At 41.5% G+C, this 26,212-nt stretch overlaps 1 protein-coding gene across 1 annotated transcript in view; it reads right to left on the reverse strand.

Annotated features, from left to right (window-relative positions):
• Positions 1 to 26,212, reverse strand: part of LOC114709262 (programmed cell death 6 interacting protein) — a 60,567-nt gene that overhangs the window by 13,555 nt on the left and 20,800 nt on the right. Inside the window, 10 exon segments of the mRNA XM_028893010.2 lie at positions 1,513 to 1,682; positions 2,469 to 2,580; positions 5,829 to 6,006; positions 9,314 to 9,398; positions 9,401 to 9,436; positions 10,199 to 10,421; positions 16,538 to 16,654; positions 18,943 to 19,043; positions 20,923 to 21,076; positions 22,780 to 22,907. Of these exon segments, the coding sequence (XP_028748843.1) occupies positions 1,513 to 1,682; positions 2,469 to 2,580; positions 5,829 to 6,006; positions 9,314 to 9,398; positions 9,401 to 9,436; positions 10,199 to 10,421; positions 16,538 to 16,654; positions 18,943 to 19,043; positions 20,923 to 21,076; positions 22,780 to 22,907 (1,304 nt within the window).

Below are 26,212 nucleotides of genomic sequence, written 5' to 3' on the forward strand. Positions count from 1 at the left end.
GACCACATCCAGGCACGTAGCTGATATTCCTGGTCAGTCAGTCCTGCAGATCTGCATCCCTTAGACACTCAGCTCTGCAGCCCTCTGCTGTCAGAGTGCTGCCCAGCAGCTGTTCTGCTCTCCATGCCCTCTACCACTTCTAAAAACACTCAGGCTAACTCAGCCCTGGATGGACTTGTCGTGTGTTCACTTTCTCTGCCACTGTTCTCACAGTGTGCCGACTTCCCAAGCAGACTCCCAAACCAGGTGCCCCACACTACTGAAATGTAAGAACCCCGTCTAAATCTCAACAACTCCTTATGCTTTTAATACTGAGTTTATAAACTTCTAATCTATCATTGTCATCTTTGTACATGACTAGTGTCCACACTGGACCACAAATTGAGATAAATAAGGGCTATCTATGATTCATTTGCTAATTTTTCAAAGTACTTAACATAATATCTCACACAGTGAGTCTTGCTAGAATATATAAAATTATTCTATACAAAGAAATAAAGAACAGTATCAACCACTTTAGAAATTCACTATCCCAGGAAATGTGTCTTTTTTCAATACAGTGTCTGTTTCTTGCCCAGGCTTATTTCCTATGCACCAGGAAGCATCTATCCTATACCATTACACCACTCCACCTTACAGTGGCCACCCCTGGATACGCCTGCACTTTCTCTCCTCTTTAGGACTTCCCTAACCAGAGGCTCTGTGGGTTTTCTCTTTCCTGCCATCATTAGAAATATCATCATGGGGGCTAGAGAGATGACTCAGTGGTTAAGAGCACTGGCTGATATTCCAGAAGACCCAGGTTCAATTCCCAGCACCCACATGGCAGCTCCAATTCCAGAGGATCTAGCACCTTCACAGACATACATGCAGGCAAAACACCAACACATATAAAATAAAAAAATTAATTAATCTTAAAAAAAAAGAAAGAAATATCATCGTGATGTTGTCCATTTACTAATATGCATACCTCGGCCAATTTTCCCTTCAAACCAGCCCCAATTAGAATATGATGAAATGCAGAAGAAAATCACAAGAAACAAAGAAATTGTAGTTAGAAAGCTACTCATCTTTTGCACTCCAAGGGAAGTTTCTATTCTTTCCAAGCCTCCCTCTTTAATAAAAACTAAGTTAAATACTGTTATCATATGAAGTACCTAGAACTTAGTACTCAGCTCACAAAAGGAACTCAACAAATGAAAACAGCAGGATGTTCATCAATAATTCTACACCATACAATATATATAGTACTAGTTTAGATACAACAACCCTATTTACTCCTACATGTGTGTATGTGTCTGTATGTGAGCATGCACGATTGTGTGGTACTTGGAATCAAACCCGAAGCCTGGTGCAGGCTAAGCAAGTGTTCCAACCATGAAGCTACACCTCAAGCCTTCATTCTTCACTGTTTAAAAGGTAACAAGAAGACACTGGCAGGTCATTATACACAGCAGCTTGAACAGAATTCCAAACACCCAGGACCACCCAGAGCAAGTTCTCCCTTCTCACCTCACTGCCCTGCATGGTCTTTGCTGGGTTCGCAGAGGGGATGGCGGCGTTCAGCTCAGGCTCCGGCTTACACAGAAGCGCGATGGTGTCGCGGTGGGCCTGGTAACGCTCCTTCACATTTCCGTCTGCTTGCACAGCTTTATCTAAAACCGCTCTGAACTTGGATCCCTCTGGGGAAAAGGGTTTGCAGAACTCAGCTGACTGTATGTTAAAGCCCTGGTCCTCAGCTCGACCCCCTTCCCCTCTCTAGGCCCTAGTTCACTAGACAGTCGACCTCACCTTCTACAGATCTGTGCAATTTTGGTTTCGGAAAAAAGACAAAATTACTTATGGAGCTGGGGCACAGTAATTTGTTGTCACTTGGTTAACATTTGCCAAGTGAAAGAAAACTGATATTTGTTTAGTTTCTTTCTACAACTCATAAATACAGAAAGAAATCATTCACATCAAAACAGGGTACAACTCATGAAAAAGTACGTCTCTCTCAGGATATTCTCACTTCAAAGAAAAGTAGATCCATTTGAAAAATCTAACAAAGATAAAGTTTCTAGCTAAAACGAAGATACTATTTATTGTAAACACAAATGTTAATAATCGAATTCTTAAAAAGCATATTTTATTTCCAAGTGGCTGTTAAGGTTCACTTTCTTACCCACCTAGGATTCACTACTAAGTCAAAAAGGAATGACAAGACCATACGTATCATTTCATGCGTGTTTTTAAAATACACGTGGGGCTTGGAAAAGCTTGAGACTCACAAACCCAGGAGTTCTCCCACTTCACAGGAACCTAGATGAGCTTCATGACTGTTCTGTCTTTGTTAATCTGGGGAAAATACCTGCGTTTTCACTAGTCATACAAAGTCCAGTAAAAATGAATTTACAACTGAGTCTAACTTAGAACACACATGGAAAAGTGAGAATCCCCTTGCACGCAGGTCATGTGGCCATGGTTACCTGCTCGCAGAGGCTTGTAGAGGTCACTGGATGCAGTCCTTTGCCAGCGCTCCTTGAATTTTCCTCTTAAGTCATTATCAGTTGCTTCTTCTTCATCCAGCAATCTTAGAGACTTAAAAAAGGGAAGCAAAAATCCTTGACATATCATCACTAGCATTAAACAAAACAAAACAAAACAAAAAACCCTCAAACATTGTATTGTTGTTTATGGGGTCTGAGAGGGTTGGATGTTCAATTTGGTTTTCTGAGACAGTGTCTTGTTACAAAGCCCTGGTCACCCTAATACTTGCTATGTAGAGAACAGGCTGGCCTTAAACCTACTACAATCCTGCCAACATTTACTGAGTGTCGGAATTATAGGTGTAAGCCACTATGCCTGTTTTTGACCTGTTTTGACCATACTCAATGGAGATAACCAATGAGGTAGACATATTTCAATACCACTAACTGATTGCTATGTAAATTTTGTTTTGTTTGAAATGGTCTCAATATATAACCCAGACTGGCCTCAGATTTGTGATCCTCCTGCCTTCCAAGTGTTGACATTATTAGTACAAAAAGTGATACACTTTGTTGCAGAAATCTTAAGTAATAACATGACAGAATATTGATCTGGGGAGGTAGCTCAGTAGAAGAGTGCTTGCCTAACAGGTAAAAGGTGCTGGATTTTATTACCAGAGTCAGTCAGTCTGTCTCTGTCTCTCTCTCATACACACACACATACATACATACACACACACAGGGTGCTCCGTGGGTACAGTGCTTGCTTAGTCCAGTCTTCAGCACCATATAAAAACCAGGTATAGTGGCACATGCCTGTAATTCCAGCACTCAGGACATGGAAACAGGAGGATTAAAAGAAGTTCAAAGTCAACATTCTAGCATGGTTGGGGAGGGCTGTGGTGGTTTGAACAAGAATGGTTCCCAAAGGCTTATATATTTGAATATTACAGTCATCAGGAAGTGGCACTATTTGAGAAGGATTAGGAGTTAAGTGTCACTGGGGGTGGGCTTTGAGGTCTGAGGCCTCTGTCTGCTCTCTATGGATCAGGATATAGCTCTCAACTACTGCTCTAGTGCTATGCATGCCATCATGCTCCCTGTCATGATGAGAATGGACTAACCCTCAGAAACTTCAAGCAAGCCCCTAATTAAATGCTTTCTTTCCTAAGAGCTGCCTTAGTCAGGATGTCTCTTCACAGCCCCAGAACAGTGACTAAGACAGGAAGGAGCTCATTAGGCTCCACTCCTCGGTGAGGATCTACTCACAACTGGTAGCTGCGGGGGAGGGAGCAGTATTTCTCCATCTGTGCCATGGCCTCTGGTAGGTTGTCTAGGTGGATGACCTAACTAACATTCATGTGCCTGCTAGAAGCACTAACTGGACTCAGTGGATGGAGGCGTGAGGGAACAAGAGCCACATAGGAGGGTGAAGTATGGGAGTGGTCTGAGAGGTTGGAAGGGGACTGGGTTGGGGTTTGACAGCATTAAGATACATTGTATACACATATGAAACAGTCAAAGAATAAATTTTTTAAATTCTTAAAAAAAAAAAGCTGACAGGTGGTAATGGCGCACGCCTTTGAATCCCAGCACTCAGGAAATAGAGACAGAAGGATCTCTGAGTTCAAGGACATCCTGATCTACAGAGCAAGTTCCAAAACAACCAAAGCTGCACAGAGAAACCCTGACACGCAAACAAAACAAAACAAGAAAATACTCAGTTGGAAAATGCTTGCCTAGCTTGCACAAAGGCCTATGTTCCATCTCATAAACTGGAAGTGGTGATGCACACCTGTACTAGCACTTGAGAGGAGTTGGGGGTATCAGGTTCAAGGTCATCTTCAACTACTCCCAGGCCAGCCAAAATTACAGGAGACTATCTCAAACAAGAAATAAAGTAACAATCACATTTTTAAAAAAAACCACTAAGTATAAAAGTTGCCAGGAGTTTAATGCCTTTCTAGCAGCTAAGAAAGGACAAATCCTACCTAGAAGAATTCAGTTTAAACCCAGAACTCAAAGAATCCCTAGGAGTAAAGCTACAGGGAACATGAATTCACAGTCAAAACTCATTCAACATTAAACACAATGTAATAGCATGTTCAGGTCATGGAACACAAGGACACAGTGTAAGGTGTGTGTGTGTGTGTGTGTGTGTGTGTGTGTGTGTGTGTGTGTGTGTGTGTATGTGTGTGTGTAACCTGAGTGACACTAAAATGTACCACAACCCCTAAGATCTTAACTCAGGAAAAGCTAGGTGAAGAAAATAACCATTCCTGTCACTATCAAGCTATAGTAAGTGTGATATTACAGCCAAATTATAACATAATAGCAAGCATGCCCTACAGACCCTAGAGGCTCAGCATGTCACTACTTCAACTTCACTTACCTTTGAAATGGTAAAGGGAGCTAAATAGTCTCACCCACAAGATTCATAAGTAAGCATTTAAGATCTCTGCCTATTCTTCAAAGAAATAAGGTAAACAAAAAATCCCCAAAAGCCAACTGTAAAAACCAAAATATTATGGATTAAAGCCCTAGTAAGAACACTAGGCTGGACCCATGTCTAAACCTATCTGCGGACTGAGGAAAATAGTGTTGCAATTAGTACCACAAAAGGAGACATACATAGATAAATATTTATAAAACATCTAACTCCCTAAGTGTGATTCCATGTTCACTAAGAAACCTGGGGCTACAGTATAGTTGGTAAAGTGCATGCCTAGCATTGCAAAAAACTGAGTGTAATGGTGCACACTTGTAATCACAGGACTTGGGAGGTAGAGGCAGGAGGGTCAGAAGTTCAAGGTCATCCTTGGCTACACATAGGGAGTTCAAGGTCAACCTGGAATATACAATATCAATGTCTCAAAAACAAAAATCTGATATCTAATACAGACCCTGATGTCTATACACAAAAGAAATTACTAATTATGAAGTGTTGTAAGTGAACAGCTTGATTCCCATAGTTTACTAGTATGCAACAGTCAATGGTCATAAGAATTTAGCTAATATGCACTTATTTTCCCCCAAGAATGACTCATTCTTAGCCATGCAGTGGTGGCACACACCTTTAATTCCAACACTCAGGAGGCAGAGGTAGGCAAAGCTCTGTAAGTTTGAGTGCAGCCTGGTCTACAGAGTGAGTTCCAGGACAGCCAGGACTACACAGAGAAATCCTGTCTTGAAAAAGAAAAAAAAAAAAAAAAAAACTCATCTCACTCAACAGAATTCTTCCTGAGGCTAAAAGCAAGTAAGACACAGAGACCTCAACCAGACAAGAAGTACTACCCCTTGAAATCCAAGAGACACCAAGGTGACAGTTTCTTCTTGAAAAGTCAATCTTTGCAAACATACCTCCTCTAAGATTTCTCTATTTCTTTGTAGTAACTCAGGGAGTTCTTTTATCAGCTGGTCAACAGTCTGGATGCCACCCTGCTCAATCACAGACGTAGACTTGGTAAGTATAGACTGAGGTACAGTGTCTCCAGATACATCTTCAATTGCTGCTGGAAGGTTAAGGGAAGCCAATACCCTACAAAATAAAAGACATTGTGTCAAGCCGGGCGGTGGTGTGCACACCTTTAATCCCAGCACTCGGGAGGCAGAGTCAGGCGGATCTCTGTGAGTTCGAGGCCAGCCTGGGCTACCAAGTGAGTCCCAGGAAAGGCGCAAAGCTACACAGAGAAACCCTGTCTCGAAAAATAAAAAAAAAAAAAAAAAAAAGAAAAAAAGACATTGTGTCATGTGTAAATCTACACTGCCTTTAAAACAGCAGTCACTTATAGCTGCCCAAATCAACAATGGAATTAGCACTCCACAAGGATGACTCCTATTAAAAATAAGGAGGGGGAAATCAATGATTAATACAATTAAAATAATTAAAGAATAGATGTTGGGAAGGAAAGGGGAGATATGTTGACTAGGTGGGGGGAGCTAGAGGAAGGGGGTGGGGAATGGACACTACAAAGATTCATTGTATGCCACTATAGAATTTTCAAAAAATTGTAAAAATTAAAAAGAACTGAGATTTTTAAGTTCAGAATTCAGAATTAAAAGACAAAAAGCAAGAAATCTGCTGGGCATAATGGTGCATGCCCCATTATAATTTTGTATCTATGCAAAAGATCAAAGAACACAGAAGATCAATTACAGACTCTCCCACATTCTGCATTTTGTGGTACAATAACAGCTCTCTAGTCACTTTTCATTTACAGGAAAAGGCAGAGAAATTCACACCTATTTACTATTCATGATGAAAAAAAAAAAAAAGCAAATAAATCAAAGAACATGAGAAACAGCCAAGAGGACCAGGAGGACCAGGACATCAAGATTATCCTCAGCTACAGATGAAATCTGAGGCCAGATGGGTTACACCAGGTGATAGATAGATTAGATAGATAGATAGATAGATAGATAGATAGATAGATAGATAGATAGATAGATAGATAGATAGATAGACAGACAGATAGATAGATAGATAGATAGATAGATATAGTAGGTAGGTAGATAGGTAGTAGGTAGGTGGGTGGGTAGGTAGGTAGGTGGGTAGGTAGGGAGGTGGGTAAGTAGAATCATAGGTAGATAGATAGGATGGAGGGAACTAATATAAATGTTTCAAAAAAAAAGAGAGACAAAATTCATGTAATCACTTAAATTGAAAGCATGAAAAGCCAAAATACGTAATCACAAATATCTGACAAAGGACTTGCATCCAAAATACATGAAGAATTCTTCAAAGACAAGAATGATTAGGAGATAGCTCAGCTGTGAAGAATACTTGTTGGACTTGTAGAGGACTCAGCTGCCTTTACATTCACATGGCAGCTCACAATTATCCATAAAGGCAGTTCCAAGGGATCTGACGCCCTCTTCTGTCCTCCACTGGCACTGCACTCACATGGTACACAAACATACATACAGGCACATAAACATATTATGTTAAATAGTTTTTTTTTGGGGGTTTTCAGAGCTGAGGACTGAACCCAGGGCCTTGTGCTTGCTAGGCAAGCACTCTACCACTGAGCTAAATCCCCAACCCTAAATAGATTTTTTTAAAAGATGATTAAGAAAAAAAATTTGCCAGATGGTGGTAGTGCACGCCTTTTAATTCCAGCTCTCAGGAGGCAGAGGCAGGCAGCTCTCTGAGTTTGAGGCCAGCCTGATCTACAAAAAGTGAGTTTCAGAATAGCCAGAGCTACCCAAAGAAATCTTGTCTCAAAAAAACAAAAAAAAAGAAAAATCTAATTTGCATTTTCTTATTAAACTCATTTATGGAAAGAGAGACATGCACGTGGAGGTCAGAAGACAACCTGTAAGAGTCCTCTCTTGCCTTCTACCACGTGGGTCTTAGGGACCAAACTCAAGTCATCAGACTTGAAGGGAAATGCCTTTAGCTATCTCACTGGTCCCAGGAAAACTTAAATTTTGAAAAGACTAAGATTATAACACAGTGGTAGAAAATGGGCCTACCACATAAAAGGGCCTGGTTTTCATCCCAGGTACCCGCGATACCCTTACACATCCCTCTATAATTCTAAGCCAAAATAAACCCTTTACATTGCTTTTTTTTTTTTTTTGGTCAAAGTACTTTATAATAACAGAAAAGAAACTAAGACACTCCCTCAAGTAGTTCCCCCAGTATTGTGTCATAATGATGAAATACTCGAGAGTATTATGGGTTGAATGGGATATGTCCTCCATGGGTTCATGGTCTTCAACACTTGGTCCCAAGCTGGTAGCTCTGTTTTGGAGGTTGTGGAAGCTTAGATGATGGAGGAAGTGGATCACTGGAGGGCAAGCTATTGAGACAGCCCAGCTCTACTACCTGCTGATGCAACATGACCTGTTACCACAACCAGCTGCTCTTACCCAAAAGCCTTCCCTACCATGAACCTCTCAAATCATGAGGCAAAATAAAGTTTTTCTCCCCAAGATGTTTCTTGCAGATACTGCATCACAGCAATGAGCAGAATGACCAATGCACACGGTGTATGCAACATGCACTGTTAGTAGCCTGTATGGTGCATAATGTGGCAAACTATGATGTGCACAATGCTCATACTACAGTGCTTACATTTCTAGCAAACTTCAGAGAGTGAACTTGACCTATAGTGACACAGAGCACATGAGAGTAGCCAGGAACTAATGACAGAGGGACTGAGGGGAGGAGGCATGAGGACTGATGTAGGTTACATTCTCTGTAGTGGTTACATGGGTATATGCATTTACCAAACTGAATGAACTAAACTTTAAATGAGTACATTTCATTATGGATAAATTATACCTAATTTTTAACCCACTGAATATTTTCTTAATCTAATATAAAATTGGTTTACAGTACCTGATGGTTTAAAGTCTTCTTATTACATGTATTTATTTTTGTTGAGTATGTGTGTGCGCACTCACATGCCACAGTGCATATGTGGAGGTCAGAGGACAACTTTCAGGAGTTTCCCTCCACCATGTGGGTCCCAGAAACAGAACTGGGGTCAGAAGCCTTGGCAGCACGTACTTTTACCTGCTGAGCCATCTCATCAGACCGGAATCATGCATCTCAAAGGGATCTTCTCTACTCATTTTGCCTCAAATAAGTCTCTTAAAATACTAAAGAGCAGTCAAACAGCCTCACCTTTTTTCTGTAATTCCACTCCTTCCCACTCTAGTTCACCTAAGGCTTCTTAAGAAAATAACCAAAAGAACAAGTGTTGGTGTATCTACATCTGCTTGGATTCATTTCCAAGCTCAGAAGACTAAAATATATTCATAAATTATTCAAAACACAAGTCAACAGCAAACTTAAGAACCTCTAAGTCAGCTTCCGAAGGCCAGGATCCACCTACCCATTTGCCAAGGTAGTAGCTTCTCGCATTTGAGCGATTGATCTGTTAACCAAGTCAGCTTTCCTCTGACCAAACACAGCCAGGACTGCTGCACAGACACAGGGACCATCTTCTCAAACAAATCTAAAACAGAAGAGAAGGTCTAAATAAGGTATATGGAACAGACTCCAACTATAGACATGATCACTCATTTTCTCTATAATGTCATAAGATCAGAAACTACATCATGTTGAAAGCCAGTGGTGAGCAGAATTCTAGATCACTGTACTGACGGACAGGAGCAATGAAAGCTTCCTCTCAGATCTTTGTTACCATAAGTTTTTGAAGTCATCATATATGAGTGATCTTAGTGGCACTGCTCACTTGCTGATTAGACAGACTGCGTGGTCACAGTCCATCACGTCCTAGCTAGGTAGCCTTGGGAAACAGACTTGCTCTGAGCCTCAGCATCATCACCAGTAGCAAAGACATCAATAGTTCCTGTGCCACAGGCTGCTGTGAGAGACAAACTGAGTACATTTGTCAGTGCTTAGCAGTCACAGGCATACAGTTAACACTTTCTGTTTATTAAGTCAAAGTAAGGTAAATAATCACTCTTTCCCAGCAACTTAAATATTATGCAGGAGATCTGTTAGAAGCTATCAAATACTGCATATGACATATCTACACTATCAAAGGAAGGCTATAACAACATTGATCTAATGCAAATACCACAGTAGAAATATACTGGTTTAAAATAGACTCCAGGTTCAGTGGCTCTTCACGGAAAATGGAAAATGAGTGGTTTTCAGGGTCGGTAAGGGGGAAAAAATAAGAAGCTGGGGGGGGGGGGGGCGGCTGGAGAAAACACCAACTGACTAAAGTACATCTAGAGAACAGACCTACCTGTGAACTTCTGGCTGATGGGTACATTGACTGGGGTGGGTTTCACCAGGGTGGCTTTGCCGATAGGATCCAGATCTTTAAGGTCTGGAACACGGTCATGATAAATGAAATCATTATCCTTCTTTGCTGCAGTAAGGGCACGGCTGATTTTGTCAGAAAAATCCTTCACATTGACATATTCATCATAACGAGAGGCCACATTCTTAATCAGTTCTGCTGCGTGCTAAAAATAAACATTTACATATACAGTGTTTGTTTGTTTGAAGATGGAGGTTTTCTCTACCAAGCATTTTTAAACTCTCATGACTCCCAGTGCTGTGCTTGGCAGGATAACCTGGAAATTCCATGATAAAACATCTAATAATAAAAGATGAAGAACATACATCCCAGTAAATACATGAGTGAGCTGCATGTAACTACAGTAAAAGAAAGCTGTGATCAATCAACATAACCTTACATTAATGAAGGCTGGATGTTATTTCTACAAGCTACACAACTATTTACACTAATTAAGAAGTACTGAATGTCTTTATGGGGCCCTAAGACGAGGGTCTCGAAACCACAGATATCAGTGACCAGAGATACACTCCCTCCATGCCATTCACATGAGCAAAAACCTGAACAATCCACCCTCTCAGTGAAAAAGTGGAACTCATCAAGAGTTACTCCGAAACACAGGAAATCAACCAATAAGGGAAAAAGATGACACAAATGTAAGGCTCAAATTCTAATGCAGATAGAATATTAAAAGAAAAGAATTGTCAGGTAGAAGTGGGGCATGGTGGCACAAGCCATTAATTCCAGCACTTGGGAGGCAGAGGCAGGTAGATCTCTATGAGTTTAAGGGCAGCCTGGTCTATGTAGTGAGTTCCAGGGCTATGTAGAGGGACCCTGTCTCAAAACACATACCACCCCCCCCCCAAAAAAAAGAATTGCCAGGTGGTCTGGAGTGATGACTCAGTGGTTAAAAGCACTTAGCTGGTCTTGCAAAGAGCCTGGGTTCAATTCCCAGCATGCACATGATAGTTCAAAACCATCAGTAACTCCAGTTCCAAGGAGAATCCTGGTGACCATGGACAGTGCATGCACATGGTACACATACAAGCAGGCAAAACACTATACATAAAAATTTTTCAAAAAAAAATGACAGGCAGTAGTAGCGAACACCCTTAATCCCAGCACTCAGGAGGCAGAGGCAAGCGGATCTCTGTGAGTTCAAGGCCAGCATGGTCCACAGAGCAAGTTCCAGGACAGGCTCCTAAGCTATACAAAGAAACCCTGTCAACATTGTCAGATACAAAATGAGTAGGTGTTTTCCCACCTGCCATTGTAAGACACAAATCTTCTTAGTTCTACATGTAAGATACTAGCCATATGAGCTGGTAGCTCAATCCATATCAGAGTAGATTTTTAACATCCCTGACCAGACAATACCTGGACTAAATAAGAAAAATAAATAAATAAGGTTTGAACAGCACAACTGGTGTAATTTATCAGAACTTTGAGCTCTACAGTTAGAGACATAACATGTCACTGCATAAATTTGATGCATGAGAGATACAGCAATCCTCAACACCAAAACCACATTACAAAAAAAAAGTCTAATACCAGAATATCTGCTCACATAATTCTCTAAAATATAAAATTTAAATTAGAAAATGTCAAAGCATTTGATAAAGACAGTTGTGTCATTGGGACAAACATCTTGCAAGGCCACAGTCAAAGACTTGGTCCTCAGCCCACAGTGCATGGAAGCTAATATAGGTTTTAGAAGTGTGGCCTCATAGGAGGTGTCAAGTCAGTGGAGTCACCCATGAAGGAACATGGGACCCCAGCCTCTGCCTTGTTCTTTGGCACCACTGCCATAAAGTGAAATGTTCTGCACACTGCACCAGGAGGCCCTGACTCATCACAGGACCAAATGCAACACAACCAACCCATCTCAGGCTGAGTCTCCAAGACATGGCCCAGGAAGCTTTTATAAGCATCGTTGTAGGGTCAAAAAACTGACTGTCATGATGGTGTTTTCATTTTTAATTTGTGTGGGGATTTTGTCTTTATTTTATTTTTGGTTTTGGTTTTTTTTTTTTTGCAAGCACATGGAGGTCAAAGGACAACAAAGGATTGGGAGTCAGGTCTTCCCGTCCACCACATGGACTCAGGTCATCAGGCTCAGCAGCAAGTGCCTTTACCACTGAGCACTGTATGCTGGCTCAATGTTCCCTTTCTTTTTGCTCTGTTAATAAATACACAGTTCTTTAAACTTAATAAAAAACGGTCACTCCCAAAGTTGGTATTATGTTTACTATGAACAGGTAAAATTCCTCAAAGCAGAAATCAAAAGCCACCAGTATCACCAGGACCACGGGTATAAAGAAAGAACTTACTTCCAGGAGGTATATTTATCTACCAGGAAGGCACAAGAGTTGCTAAACTGAATATCCAGTAAGTAGTAACTGAGAACAAATCCACACAGCACATAAAGTTCACAACCCCTAATGTGAAGAAGCAACTGCAGAAATAAATCTGCTCTTACTAACAACATACAATATGTACACTACACCTTAAAACACCTAAGATCAATATAAAACTACAGAGAAACAAGAATTGACAAAACAAATATCATCATTGTAAACTAGGAAAAATACAAGCTTAACTACATGCAAATTAAATTTGATTTGTAAATTTACTAAACACTTCCTCAAACAGAAGCTTGATTTCAGGTATCCTAAAAGCACAGAAAAGTGGAATGCACAGGACATCATCCTTTGTGGGAACTGCTTAGATCAAATCAGAAACAATGTATGTGGTAATATTTTATTTGTATGTTAATAAACAACATTTGCCTGGAGATCAGAGGAAATAGCAAGCCATTTTAAGTAAACACAAAAATCAGGCTGTGGTAGCACACACCCTTCATCTGATCACTTGGCAGGCAGGGTCTCTGTGTGTTCAAGGCCATACTAGGGAACAGAGTCAAATGGTGACACACGCCTTTAATCCCAGTATCAACCATAGAGGCCTGAAGGTCTGTACAGATAGGCAGTGACAAGGAAGTGAGGTAGCTGGGCTAAGAGCCAATGAGAGAGCAGAACAGCAATGCAATAAAGGCGCAGGTAGACAGGAAGTAGCTCACTTTTTGGGAACTGCAGAGCTGGTGAGGTAAAGTTGGTTGGTGGTTCTCACTATTTCCCTGATCTCTAAGGCTTTCACCCTTATATGTGGCTCCATGTTTTTTATTTAATAAGACCACTTAGAAATTCGTCTACAAACGAATACCACTGTAAAACAGATACCAGTCTAGACAAAAGCAAGATCAACTTAACAAGAATCCATGGAAAAAAGATGGGATACTGAGGGGCCTAGTACTTAGTGCAAGAGTCAGATTGCCCAGTCAAAAGGGCAGGATTGAAACGGCCCGGGGTGGATCAAATCTCTGGAGCCATCTATCTGCCCACAAGCACACTGTCGCAGTACCTGAACGCTGGCACCCCAGCACCCATAGCCACATCCTCTACGACAGCACTTAATGCTTAGTGAGTTTTAAAGTATGAAGATAGGGGGGCTGGAGAGATGGCTCAGCGTTTAAGAGCATTGGCTGCTCTTCCAGAGATCCTGAGTTCAATTCCAGCAACCACATGTGCTCACAACATCTGTAATGAGATCTGGTACCCTCTTCTGGCCTGCTGTCATACATGCTGTATACATAATAAATAAATAAATCTTTAAAAAAAAAAAAAGTATGAAGATAGACAAGTCCAGAGCTCAGTGCTATGCTCCCTTGTCCTCCACAGCCAGGCCATCAGCCACCACAGAGTGTAGGAACTTAGGAACTGGGCAATCTCAGGACAGCAGGAGAACCTGGGTGAAGGCAGCTCTGTCCCATAGCAGTCACTGTCCAATCCAAACTCAGCTGGACCACACAGCCAGCTAACACCTCTGTCCCACAGCTACCCTTGGGGCCCCACCGCAGAGGACACAGAAAGATACAACTCCAGCATGTTATCCATTTAGGGATTTGCCCATGTGCTTCCTCTTTTTCACTTTTTTGGTAATATTTGACTTTTTTCAGAAAATATATTGAAAACTTTCATGTTTTTCTTTTTCTTTTGGGGGGTTTTGTTTCTTGTTTGTTTGTTTTGGGTTTTTTGTTTGGGTTTTTTTGTTTTTTTGTTTGTTTGTTTGAGACAGGGTATCTCTGTGTGATTTGGGGCCTGTCCTGGCTCTTACTCTGTAGCCCAGGCTCGCCTCAAACTCACAGAGATCCACCTGGCTCTGCCTCCTGAGTGCTGGGATTAAAGGTGTGTGCCACCACCGCCAGGCAAGTCAAAGAATTTTTTAAGTATTTCTAAAAATGGGGCTGGAGGGCTGGCTCAGAAGTTAAAAGCACTGCCTGCTCTTCCAGAGGAAGTGGGTTCAGTTCCCAGTACCCACAGGGTGGCTTGCAGCTGTAACTTCAGTTCCAGAGTATCAGATGCCCTCTTCTGACTGCACACACATGGTATACAGAAATACATGCAGACAAAACACCCATATACATAAAGTATATTAGTTAAATTATTTTTAATAATCCATGACTTCAGAGGATACAACAAGGAGAGCAAGTAAAGAAATTAATTCACAACCTAGAAAAAAGTCAGCAACACAGATGAGAAAGTCAAGACCATGAATGAAAAATCCAGTAAACTAAAACTGTTAGAAGCCAGGTGGTGGTGGTGGTGGTGATGCACACCTTTATTCCCAGCACTCAAGAGGCAGAGGCAGATAGATCTCTGTGAGTTTCAGGACAGACTGGTCTACACAGAGAGTTCCAGGACAGCCAAGGCTACACAAAGAAACCCTGCCTCAAAAAATAAATAATAAACAAATAAATAAATGTATGTTAGAAAAAAATAAAAATAGAAATAAAATAATTTAATGAATCAAAGAAAACATCACCAACAGACCACACCAACAGAAGTTTGAGTGCTCCTTCACCGTGCACAAGGCTACCTAGGGTCAATCTCCAGCATCAAATAATAAAGTGCACTGCTGTGATTCTAGCACTGAGGAGGAGGAGGTAAGAGCATCAGGAATTCAAAGTCAAAACCAGCCTCAGCTACTTTTTCAGACAGCTACACTACCTCAAAAAAAAGAAAAAAAAAAAAAAAAAGGTAAGCCAGGAAGAAAGGATGATAATAGCTTATCTGTACTCTGAGCATTCAAGATTCCAGAAAATCCCAAGTTTGAAGCCAGTCTAGGCTACACAGAGAATCTTGTCTTGAAAACAAAACAGCAAATACAACAAACGTAATGGATACTTGTTGGCTCATACTTCTAATTTGTGAGATTATTCATGACAGTTAAAGTATGACAGGGCATGGTGAAATAAACCTAGACCCTCAGCACCCAAGAGGTTGGAGAAGGAAGATCAGGAGTGTGAAGCTATCCTGGTCACAAAGTGTGGTGGCTTAAAAGAAAATGGCCCCCAAAGGGAGTGGCATTAATGGGAGGTGTGGCCTTGATGGGGAGGTATGGTCTTGTTGGAGGAAGTATATCACTGTGCAGGCAGGCTTTGAGGTCTCCTATATGCTCAAGCCACTCCCAGCTCATTCCCGTTGCCTGCTTGATGTAGACTCTCAGCTACCTCTCCAGCACCATGTCAGCCTGCATGCAGCCATGTCCCACCATGATAATGAACTGAACCTCTGAAATGTAAACCACCCCAATTAAATGTTTTCCTTTACAAGAGTTGCCATGGTCATGGTGTCTCTTCACAGCAATAGAAACCCTAATTAAGACCTAAGACCCTGTCACTTCCACCCTAGCTCAGGGTGAGGCCAGGAGACCTGCCACTCTAGGCCTAAACAATGAGCTCCAGGTTGTGGGGGAAAAAAAACTCTTTCAAACACCAAAATGAAGAGTGACTGAAGAAGACACCTGACACTGACCTCTGGCCTACGCACGCACGCACGCACGGTGCACGTGCAAAAGCACCCACTGCATACCCACAGTATAGAAGGAAAAGAACCACACAGTGAAAAGACCAGAGTGTATAACTCCATATCCTTCTCAAACTGTGGGGCTATGATCTCCAGTTTATAAGCCTACAATACAAGTTAAACAGTACCTATCTTAAAATAAGAATGGATAAGTAAGAGAACGGAATAAAAATTTAAATGCAATTTTCAGATACATGAAGATTTTGCAAAACAGGCTTGTAGGCAAAGTATAAGGATGAAAATCATCACTTGCCTCTGATAAAGACAATGAACGGGAAGTGTTTATGGGCAAACTGGGTCTCACTAGTCAGAAACAGGAGAAGGATGTCACCTAAACATTTATCACCAAGAGACTCACCTGCAACCTTGCGATCTCTTCCCCAAACTTCTTCTGCTGCTTGGCCAAGATTGACTGGTGGTACTCAGCATTGGCTTGCATAATACACTGCTTTGCAGCCAGGGTGGGGAATACCTCCTGGAAATAAAAATACTGACCAGGGGAGAGTCCAACCACACAAACCATCACAGACAACAAGGATGCAGGAAGAGAAAGGAGAGGAGACAGAAATTACAATCACCCAGTAATGGTTTAGATAGGTTAGTCATTAGGTGTGAGCAGAGAAGACCGTGTGGTTTTGCAGGAATTGCCATCTATGAATTCATTTCTTTCAGTTAAAATTAAGGCTTGTTTGTTGTTTTAAACTGTTAAGTGAAGCCAAATCAGGTTTTTTGAAGCTCAGTCTATGGAGTAGGAAACCAGCATTTTTTTTACAAGGAAGAAAGGAAGGCATGCATTGGAAAGAGTTGGGAAGTCCGTGGAGGAACACCAAGCCCAGCTTTAGAAGCTTTCTTAGCCCCTTACCCAGCCTTCAGGGACCTACACCACAGTTACTCACATATACTAATGAAACTGCTCTAGAGCTGACTGTTTCGTCATGTTTAAAAGACAAAAGACAGTAAGGTAAGTCCTCACTTAAATTCATATGCTGAGAGACTGTAAAAAAGATTATGGTAGCCAATAAAAAAATAATTTAGTATCATATAAATATTAACATTTCAGTATTATATACTCAAAACTACATCCCAGACATACAGATGCACTAGTGACTGACAGTGATGATAAAGTGTAACTTTGCCCTAATTTATTTTTAAAATAACTATAGTCTAATACACTTAAATCCAAACACAGGAACCAAGAAAGCCACTTGTCAAGTCGCATCCTGCAATCTCACTGCCTTTCTGAAGTACGTGGTATTTTTAAAAATCCAATAAATAACACTGGGTAATTGTTACATAGAGAACCAAATTGCTACCATGAGTGTTCTCCGTCTGCTAGGAAAATACCCCAGCACTGAGCCACTACTTACAGACATCCTGTTAGAACTAGAACTGAATTGCTGCTAATTGTGAAAATACCTCAGGAAACTTAGTGAAAGGAGAAATTCAAACACATTGTAGTCTGAAACTGTCGGTACTCAAGGAAGACTGGAGCATCTTGGTAAAGATGGTCCAAGAAGACCCAGGAATGCTGCAGAGTTGGCTTCCAAGCCTTTGAGATGACAGGACTGTGACAGGATATGACAGTGAGCTATGCAGCCAAATATGGAGAGATTCTGAGTCCTACAAGCGTCCTGAGCAAACTTCTGAACTGGGGGAGGGACCAGTGGCAGTGCTGTGGATGGCACCCAGTCCTAGGTGCTAGCTAGGCAAGTGCCCAGTAATGATCTCAAGCCCACTGTGCCTTCAATCCATACATCTTAACATTAGCTCTCCACTGCTCACATAGTGCTGGGCACCTTACATTTACTTTTAGCTGTACCCTATGTTTTCTATGGTTTCATAATTTATGAAGATCCCTGAATAACATAAACTCACAGATTCTCCTACAAACATCACCTGCTACCACAGATAACCAATTCCTTGTCCAACTATGAGGGAGAACAGTTAAAATGTCCTTCATGCCAGGCAATGGTGGAGCATGGCTTTAATCTCAGCACTCAAGAGGCAGAGGCAGGTGGATCTCTGTGAGTTTGAGGCCAGCCTGGCTACAGAGCGAGATCCAGGACAGCTAGAGCTACACAGAGAAACCCTGTCTCGAAAAAACAAAAAAAGACAAGAAAAAGGAAAGTCCTTCTTTGCCGGTGTTTAAAGCATGACCTTAAGCACTCCAACTCTACTTGCCCAGTTGGTCACGTGTTTTGTCATTTATAAGACACCTCTGCACAGTCTTTTCCATCACCCCTTCAGAAAAGCTTCCTGTGGCATGTGGCGAGGACCGCTGCTTTTCCTTAGCTGTCCAATAGCGGCCAAATGTCCTATGCCTGCTGGTAAAACTTAACTCTAATCAAGGAATCAGATGGACTTAGGGTTTCTATCCTGTGTCTGTTTCTGCACTTTAAGGCTCACCCTTAAGAGAACAGGACAGTGATTAAAACTGTGAGTCATCAGCACGTTCCACACCCATGCTTCTTCCCACACTACCAACAATCAGGACGACACAATGATAGAGGACAGATGATTCGAGATTTCCACAAGAGTTTTAGCTCAGAAAAATAAATTTAGTGAAAAGTAAATAGAAAGGCATCCCCTAAAAGAACAGTTCATGCATCTTAAAACTTAATATTCTAAAAAGTATTCTTCAAATGTTTTATTAAAATACCAGATTTCTTTGTTAAAACATACTTTTCAACTTGTTTGCCATTCATAAAAATATTCCCGCATGCAAAATAAAATAACCAAGTGTCCATGAAGACAGTAACTGACCTTGGGGAGAGTATCTTTGTACTGACACTGTTTGAAAGCGTCGCCAAAGTAATCTGCAGCCTGGTTTGCCAACTTAGCTATGATGGCATCTTTCATTTTATCTGGAATAAAATGTTAGTTAAATGATCATTGTAACTGAAGTACATGAGACAAGGGCCAGGAACAAACCTCAGCAGGTAAAGGTATGTACACACTGCACAACTTAGATAGCCTGCATCCCATCACCAGAACTCACATTGGAAGGAGAAAAACAAATCCTCCAAGTTGCCCTCTGACCTCCACACAAGCACCATGGCACACATGCACCTGCATTCTCTCCCATCCCTAACCCTCCCTCCCTCCCTCTCTCTCTCCCTCTCTCTCTCTCTCTCTCTCACACACACACACACACACACACACACACATATAAAATAATAATAATAAAATAAATGAAATAACCCGATACACGACTCGGCATAGACACACCTGGGACTGGAGCAATGGCTCAGCGGTTAAGAACACAGACAGCTCCTCCAGAGGACCTAGTTTCAGTTCCCAGCACCCACACGGCAGCTCACACCTGTCTAACTCCTGTTCCAGGGAATCTGATGCCCTCTTTTGGCCCCCAATAGTACTAAGCACACAACTGGTGCACATGCATAGAGCAACCAACCACACACCCACACATATTTAAAAAAAAAAAAGACAAAAGTAAAATTTACACATCTGTCTAAAGAAATCCCTATTGATGAAATTGAAATATCTACACAAAAAGTATTCCACAGGTAGCAAAACATGGTATGCAAGCCTATATATGTAACCCTAGTACTTTGTGCCTAAATCCAGAGGATCAGAAATTCAAAGCCATCCTTGGCTACATAGCAAGTTCCAGGCCAGCCCAGGCTACATAAGTAAATAAACAACTCTATAAACAAGCCAAAGCCACAGAAATAGAGTAATGGCTGCTGGCAGCTGCAGAAGAAAGGAGGTGACCTGACATTAGTTATTCTCGAGTGTGGGGATTACCCCAACATAGGGGTGCTATGAGCTCTGTGAATACTCCAGAAAACACTACACTGTAGTCAAAAGGGGAATGTTCCTCCCCAATCCCACCATTTTCTGAAGTACAGTCTCACTCTGTAGCCTAGGATGGCTCCAACTCAGCCGAAGTCTAACTGCTTTGATTATAGGTATGAGTCACCACATACAGAATTTGGCGTGTGTATGTGTTTGTTTGTGACAGGGTTTCAGACTGTTGCCAGGCTAGTCTGAAACTCTATAGGTACCCTAGCATTACCTCAGTATCATGGCAATCACCCTGTATTGGGCTCCCAAGTGTAGGGATTACAGGCATGAGCCACCATACCCAACTAAATTGCCATTTTTTAGAAAAAAAAAAAAGTTGTGTTTACAATTCTTCCACAGTTTCAATTTCTCTGTGTTTAGACATTCAGTCTATATCTCTCACACTGACTTACATACCTTTACTGTTCTTCTCCCTAGTCACCAAGGATAGTGCCTCAATAGCTCTTCTTGTCACTTAAGTCTATTTTAAACAGGACTGCCTTAAAGAAGCCCTTCTTGGTGGCTCAATGGTTAAGAGCACTTGCTGCTCAATTATGAAGAACAGAGTTCGAATCCCAGCGCCCACATCAAATAGCTCACAATGCCTGTGACTCTAGGCCCAGGAGACCCAAGCTATTTTTCACCTGCAGGGCACAGACACCTGAATACACATTTAAATCTTAAAGGAAATGATTCTTAACAAACGAATTCAAATGCAGTGATCCCATAGCCATCCCACACCCAGGCCACCAGTCACTGCCATGTGAAGCATTCCCTCTTCCTCCAGTAACTCTCCCTCTGAAGCAAGCTTGACTACTCAAAGACCTCTTCTCACCCTTACCTACATGGAACATACTATGAGCCAGTCATTATCTTGGTATAAAAGCCTAGCACTTGTTTTCACATGTAACACAGTAAACAAGAAATTGTAGTTACCTCTTGTGGCTTTTAAGAAAAATACTTCTTGAGCCTGGGCGAGCATAATAAGACTGAGGGTCCCAACAGTATCTGGAGATATGTCCACAGTAGGCTCTCGACTTAAGGCAGATAAAACTGTGTCTTTAATATGTAAAAAGGCACCACTAGCAAACTAGAAGGAGAGAAAAAAATTTCTTTACCATTGAGACTTAATTTCTACAGTTACACACAAACATCTACAGGCCGACTGAGAGGACAGTGACATCATGTTCATTCCCATACTGAGATCATCTCATTCACAGACAGGGGCCTCACCACAATTCTAGAGCAACAAAAAGTTTAACAAAGATTCAAAGCAAACTACAGGAGAGAGTAAAGTAAGAGAATGGCCAAAGGTAGTCAGCATTAATTTATTAGATACACTTCTTTAAAACTTACCTAACAGATGAAGAGATAAAACACTATTCAAATGGCTGTGTGTGTGTGTGTGTGTGTGCGTGCGTGCTTGCAGGCCAGGACAACCCCAGGTGTCATCCCTCAGGACCTCCACCCACTTCCTTTGAGTCAGGGACTCTCATTGGTCCAAAGCTCACCTCAGAGGCTAGACTGGCTGGTGAGCAAGCCCTAGGGAATCGATTACAAGCATACACTTCCAAACCCAGCATCTACTGTGTTACTTTGGGGATCAAAACCCAGGTCCCTGGGCTTACAAGGCAAGTGCTTTCTTCATTGACTGAGACATTCCTCCAGCCTCTACTCATTTGTCTTTAGTACAGCAATGTTCTTGCCTTTATCCAAATAAAGTCACCTTTCAAATAAGCACACTGGGCTTAGGAGACACCCCAAACGGCATACTCTAAGGCCGGCGATGACACTGACAGACATTTTCATCTGGCATTTACAACTTCCTAGTGAAATGCCCCCTTTATATTCTTCTTCCCAATTTTATTGTGTTGAGGTTACAACTAAAATTACTTTTGTGAAACAAAGTAAGCTGAGAAAATTTAAAAAAAGTCAAGTCAATCTGGAATTTTAAAGTGAGTTAGCTTGGTAGACCACACAGACAAAACTCAAAGTCACTGTATTAACAAGACTATCACAAGGCCAGCAAGATGGCTCAATATGGAACAGTGCCTGTCACCAAGCCTCACATCCTGAGTTCAAGCCACAGGACCCACATGGTAGAAGGAGAATCCACTCCCACAAGTTGTCCTCTGACCTCCACACATGCTCAGCCATACTAATACACACACACACTTTTTAAATAAAACTTTAAAAAAAGATATCACATTGTTCTTTTATCTGAAACAAAAAATAAATAAAAACTGAGTAAATAATAAAGTGCCACAAAACAGCATGCCCTGTTAGCCGATGATTAGTCCTGAAGGTGGGAAGCTATCCTAAGAATAGTCCAGGCCTGACCACATTTAAACACAACTTCTCCACAGTCTACAGTTAACTTACTTCTGGCCAAAAGTTCTTAATTTTGCCAAACCACTGGAATTTTGGATGTGCCTCACTCTGAGAAAACACACACACAATGTCTACCCATTTTTGAATGAAGTCATTTACTTATAAGAGGTTTTCCACAGATGTATGGCATTGGCCCCACATATTTCATCATTGTTGTCCAATCAACATTCACTGAGCCTCTACTGTGTGCCGGGCACTGTGCTAGGGGCTGGGTGGGAGTCCACAGTGAGGAAAAACAGCCATGGGCAATGGAACAGTGCTTTAGTGCTGAAGTGTTTAAGGACTCAAGGATCAGTTGACTTCAGAGCATCTGTCATGAAGGAGGCAGCAGCCATCATCTAAATGCCAACCACTCCTGGAATCCAGCATGCATCCCTGTGTAGGAACTGCTTTTCTGCATACCTGGTACTGCTTAGCAGCGGTTTTCAATCCTTCATCATTATCCAGGTTCTGCTCTGCTGCAATCTGGCTAGCTAAGGCAGCACAATTGAACAACACACAGCTCTTTTCATATCCTAAGCTTGCAAGAGCTGTAAAAAAAAAATTGAGAAGGAAAAGTGTATCAGATTATTTTTCTTCTAAAGAAAACAATATTTCAACGAGAAATACCATGGCCTCTATCCCAGGGGCTCTCCCAAGACCTGCCTTCTCACCTACTGCAGGCCGACTGCCCATATTCCCACATTATGTCCATCATCAAAAACTCAAAAGATGAATAAGTTATTCTCTCCTTCTCTTTGTTCCCACATTTTTCTATAGTCAGGTTCAAATTGTAAAACTTATTTTTGTGTTATTTCTCACTTAATTACTTAAATTCAAATAAATCATTACCAATTTTCCATGGCCTCTCAAATTTTTATCTTCCCCCGACAATGCATGCACATGCGCGCGCGTGCGCATGCACACACACACACACACACACACACACACACACACACACACACACACACGAGCACACATGTACGCACGCACACACCAGCCCCTACATCAACATAAGCGTACCAGTGCTTCCTTGATGGTCTTCCAGATCCCCCTCTCTCTGATGATGAATCTATACAACCTACATCCATCAGCATAACTATTTAATTTTAAAAAAGAAATGAACAAGTGTTGATGATGACAGAGATAAACTGCAACCTTTACTTGAAGGAATACAAAATACTGCAGTTCTATAGGAAATAATGTGTGGGTCCTCAAACACTTAAAATGACTCGTATGACCCAGAAATCCCTCTCCTGGGTATATGCCAAAAGAATGAATGCAGAATCTCATCGAGGAATTTCTACACTTCTGTTCATGGCAGCACCACTCAAATAGCAACCTGAGTGACCATCAACCAATGGATGTGTAAACAAAATAACGTATGAACATTCAATAAAGTATTTATTAGTCAACTTCCAAGAAAGGAACCTACATGTAAGACAAGCCTTGAGGATATTACATTAAGTGAAATAAGCATCAGGAAAGACTAGGATTCACTTACAGCAAATACTTAAGTGACTCACAGACAGCGGGTACCAAAGACAGGGCCAGGAGGCTGCTGTTTAATCAGCACTTCGGTTTTGGAGATCTATTTACAGTGTGAATGTACCCTCGCACTACTAAAAAACACGTACTTCAAAATGGTTAAAGCCGGGCGGTAGTGGCACACGTCTTTAATCCCAGCACTCAGGAGGCAGAGCCAGGCGGATCTCTGTGAGTTTGAGGCCAACCTGGTCTACAGATCGAGATCCATGACAGGCACCAAAAAACAAAGACTCAAAATGGTTAAAAGGTAATCCCATGCATTGTGCTTCTTACAACTTCTTAAAAAGACCGACATGTAAGTCTACTTATATGCAGTACTTAGAACAGTAAAATACGGAGACAAGAGGATTAACATGTCTGCCAGAAGCTGGCAGGAAGAGGAAGAGAGGGGTGCGAAGTTACTGTTTAATGAGTACAATTTCAGTTCTGTAAGATGAGAGAGCTTTAAAACCAGATGGTACGATGACTGCAGAGGGCTGTAAGGATGCTAGCTAGTTTATGTCAGTTTGACATAAGCTAGTCATCTGAGAGGAGGAGCCTCACCTGAGAAAATGCCTCCACAAAACGAACCTGTAGGCAAGCCTGTAGTGTATTTTCTTAATTAGTGATTGATGGGGAGGGCCCAGCCCATTGTGGGTGGGGCCACCTCTGGGCTGATGATCCTGGACAAGCCATGAGGAACAAGCCAGTAAGCAGCACTCCTCCATGGCCTCTGCATCAGCTCCTGCCTCCACGTTCCTGCATTTGAGTTCCTGCCCTGACTTCCCTCAGTGATGGACTGTAACCTGGAAGTGTGGGCTGAATAAACCCTTTCCTCCCCAAGTTGCTCTGGTCACAGTGTTTCATCACAGCAATAGAAACCCTAACCAGAACAGTAAGCATAATTAATACCATTTGAAACTGTACACTTACCGTGATTGAGATGGTAGATTGTGTGTATTTTATCACAATTAGAAATAATTCTTTTAATCTACAATAGCTCCCAGTTACTTGTACAATTTAGTCAGAGTGTAACTCAACATCTTGTATATAGTTCACCAGACACTGATCACCAAGCCAAACACTCAGAAAGCTTCCGACATAGAATAACGCACAGTCCATCTCAGAGAACCAGAGCAGCACGACAGCTGTCCACTCCACACAGTAGAACCAGGAAGTAGTCAGTGCCTCTCTGCAAGAAGCCAGTTCTCTATCTGTTCCCAAACCCATTCTGATCTCCTCTTCACTCACTCAGCAGACACACCAACTGCTCCAATCTGCATTCTAATTAACTATAAGAAAACAAAGTAACTCAAAAATAATAAATAGTGTGAGGAGGTCCTGAGAAAAAATAAATGACCAAGGTAACATGGTGTGCACATCTGTATTCCCAGCATTTTGGGAAATGGAGGCAGGAGAATCAGAGCTTCAGAGTCCTCCTTGGCTACATAAGAAGTTCAGGCCAGCCTGGACTACGTAAGACACTATCTCAGAAGAAAGGAAACTAAAACCTAAGCCCAGAATAAATGTCGGCAATTCCAACAAGTCAAAGATCAGATTTAACATCCTGAAAGAAACCTTAAGGCTGTACATGCAAAAAACAGTACAGTTATTGCTGTTGTCATTTCAGGGTAACCAGGTTAGTCAAGGCCAAGCTAAAATTGATCAACCTACCTCCCCCTCCCAAGTTCTGGGGCTATAGAATGGTGGCCATGATCAAATCCAAACAGGATGTTTTTTAAGTTATTGGGTAAAATAAATCTAAAACTTGATCACAGCATTTTCTTTAAAAAAAAAAAAAAAAAAAAAAAAAAGGGACAAAAAGTTGTGCCTGGACTCAGAACAACCAAACTCTGACTAATAAAGAATCCAAGGGGGGGGGGTGATAGAAAAAAAAAATTAACTTCTTAGAGCTGAAGAATCAAGTGCTGCCAACTAAAAGGACCAGCAATAAATGCTGTTGTGTTTCTCATAATATCTTTACCCCAGGCTGTCATCTGCCATTGTATTTTTATACTACCTCATAGCTCAGAAATTACAGATTACCTTTTGTTTCTGTGATTAGGCCTTATATTTTTCTAACTTTGTGATATCTCCTATAACATCTAAACAAACCAGCTTTTTAAAAAATAAATATTTTATTCTCCCTTTTCCATAGAGCACGTTATTTCCTAGCATCCAACTCTGTTCTTGTTTGCCATAATCTCTTCTTCTATACTAAGTTTAAGAAAAGAACTCAGTTATAAATAAAAAATTTTTCTGCCAAGCAGTGGTGGTGGTGGTGGTGAACACCTTTAATCTCAACACTCGGGAGGCAGAGGCAGGCAGA

The sequence above is a fragment of the Peromyscus leucopus genome, chromosome 7 (genome assembly GCF_004664715.2).
Source record: "Peromyscus leucopus breed LL Stock chromosome 7, UCI_PerLeu_2.1, whole genome shotgun sequence".
Classification (NCBI taxonomy): domain Eukaryota; kingdom Metazoa; phylum Chordata; class Mammalia; order Rodentia; family Cricetidae; genus Peromyscus; species Peromyscus leucopus.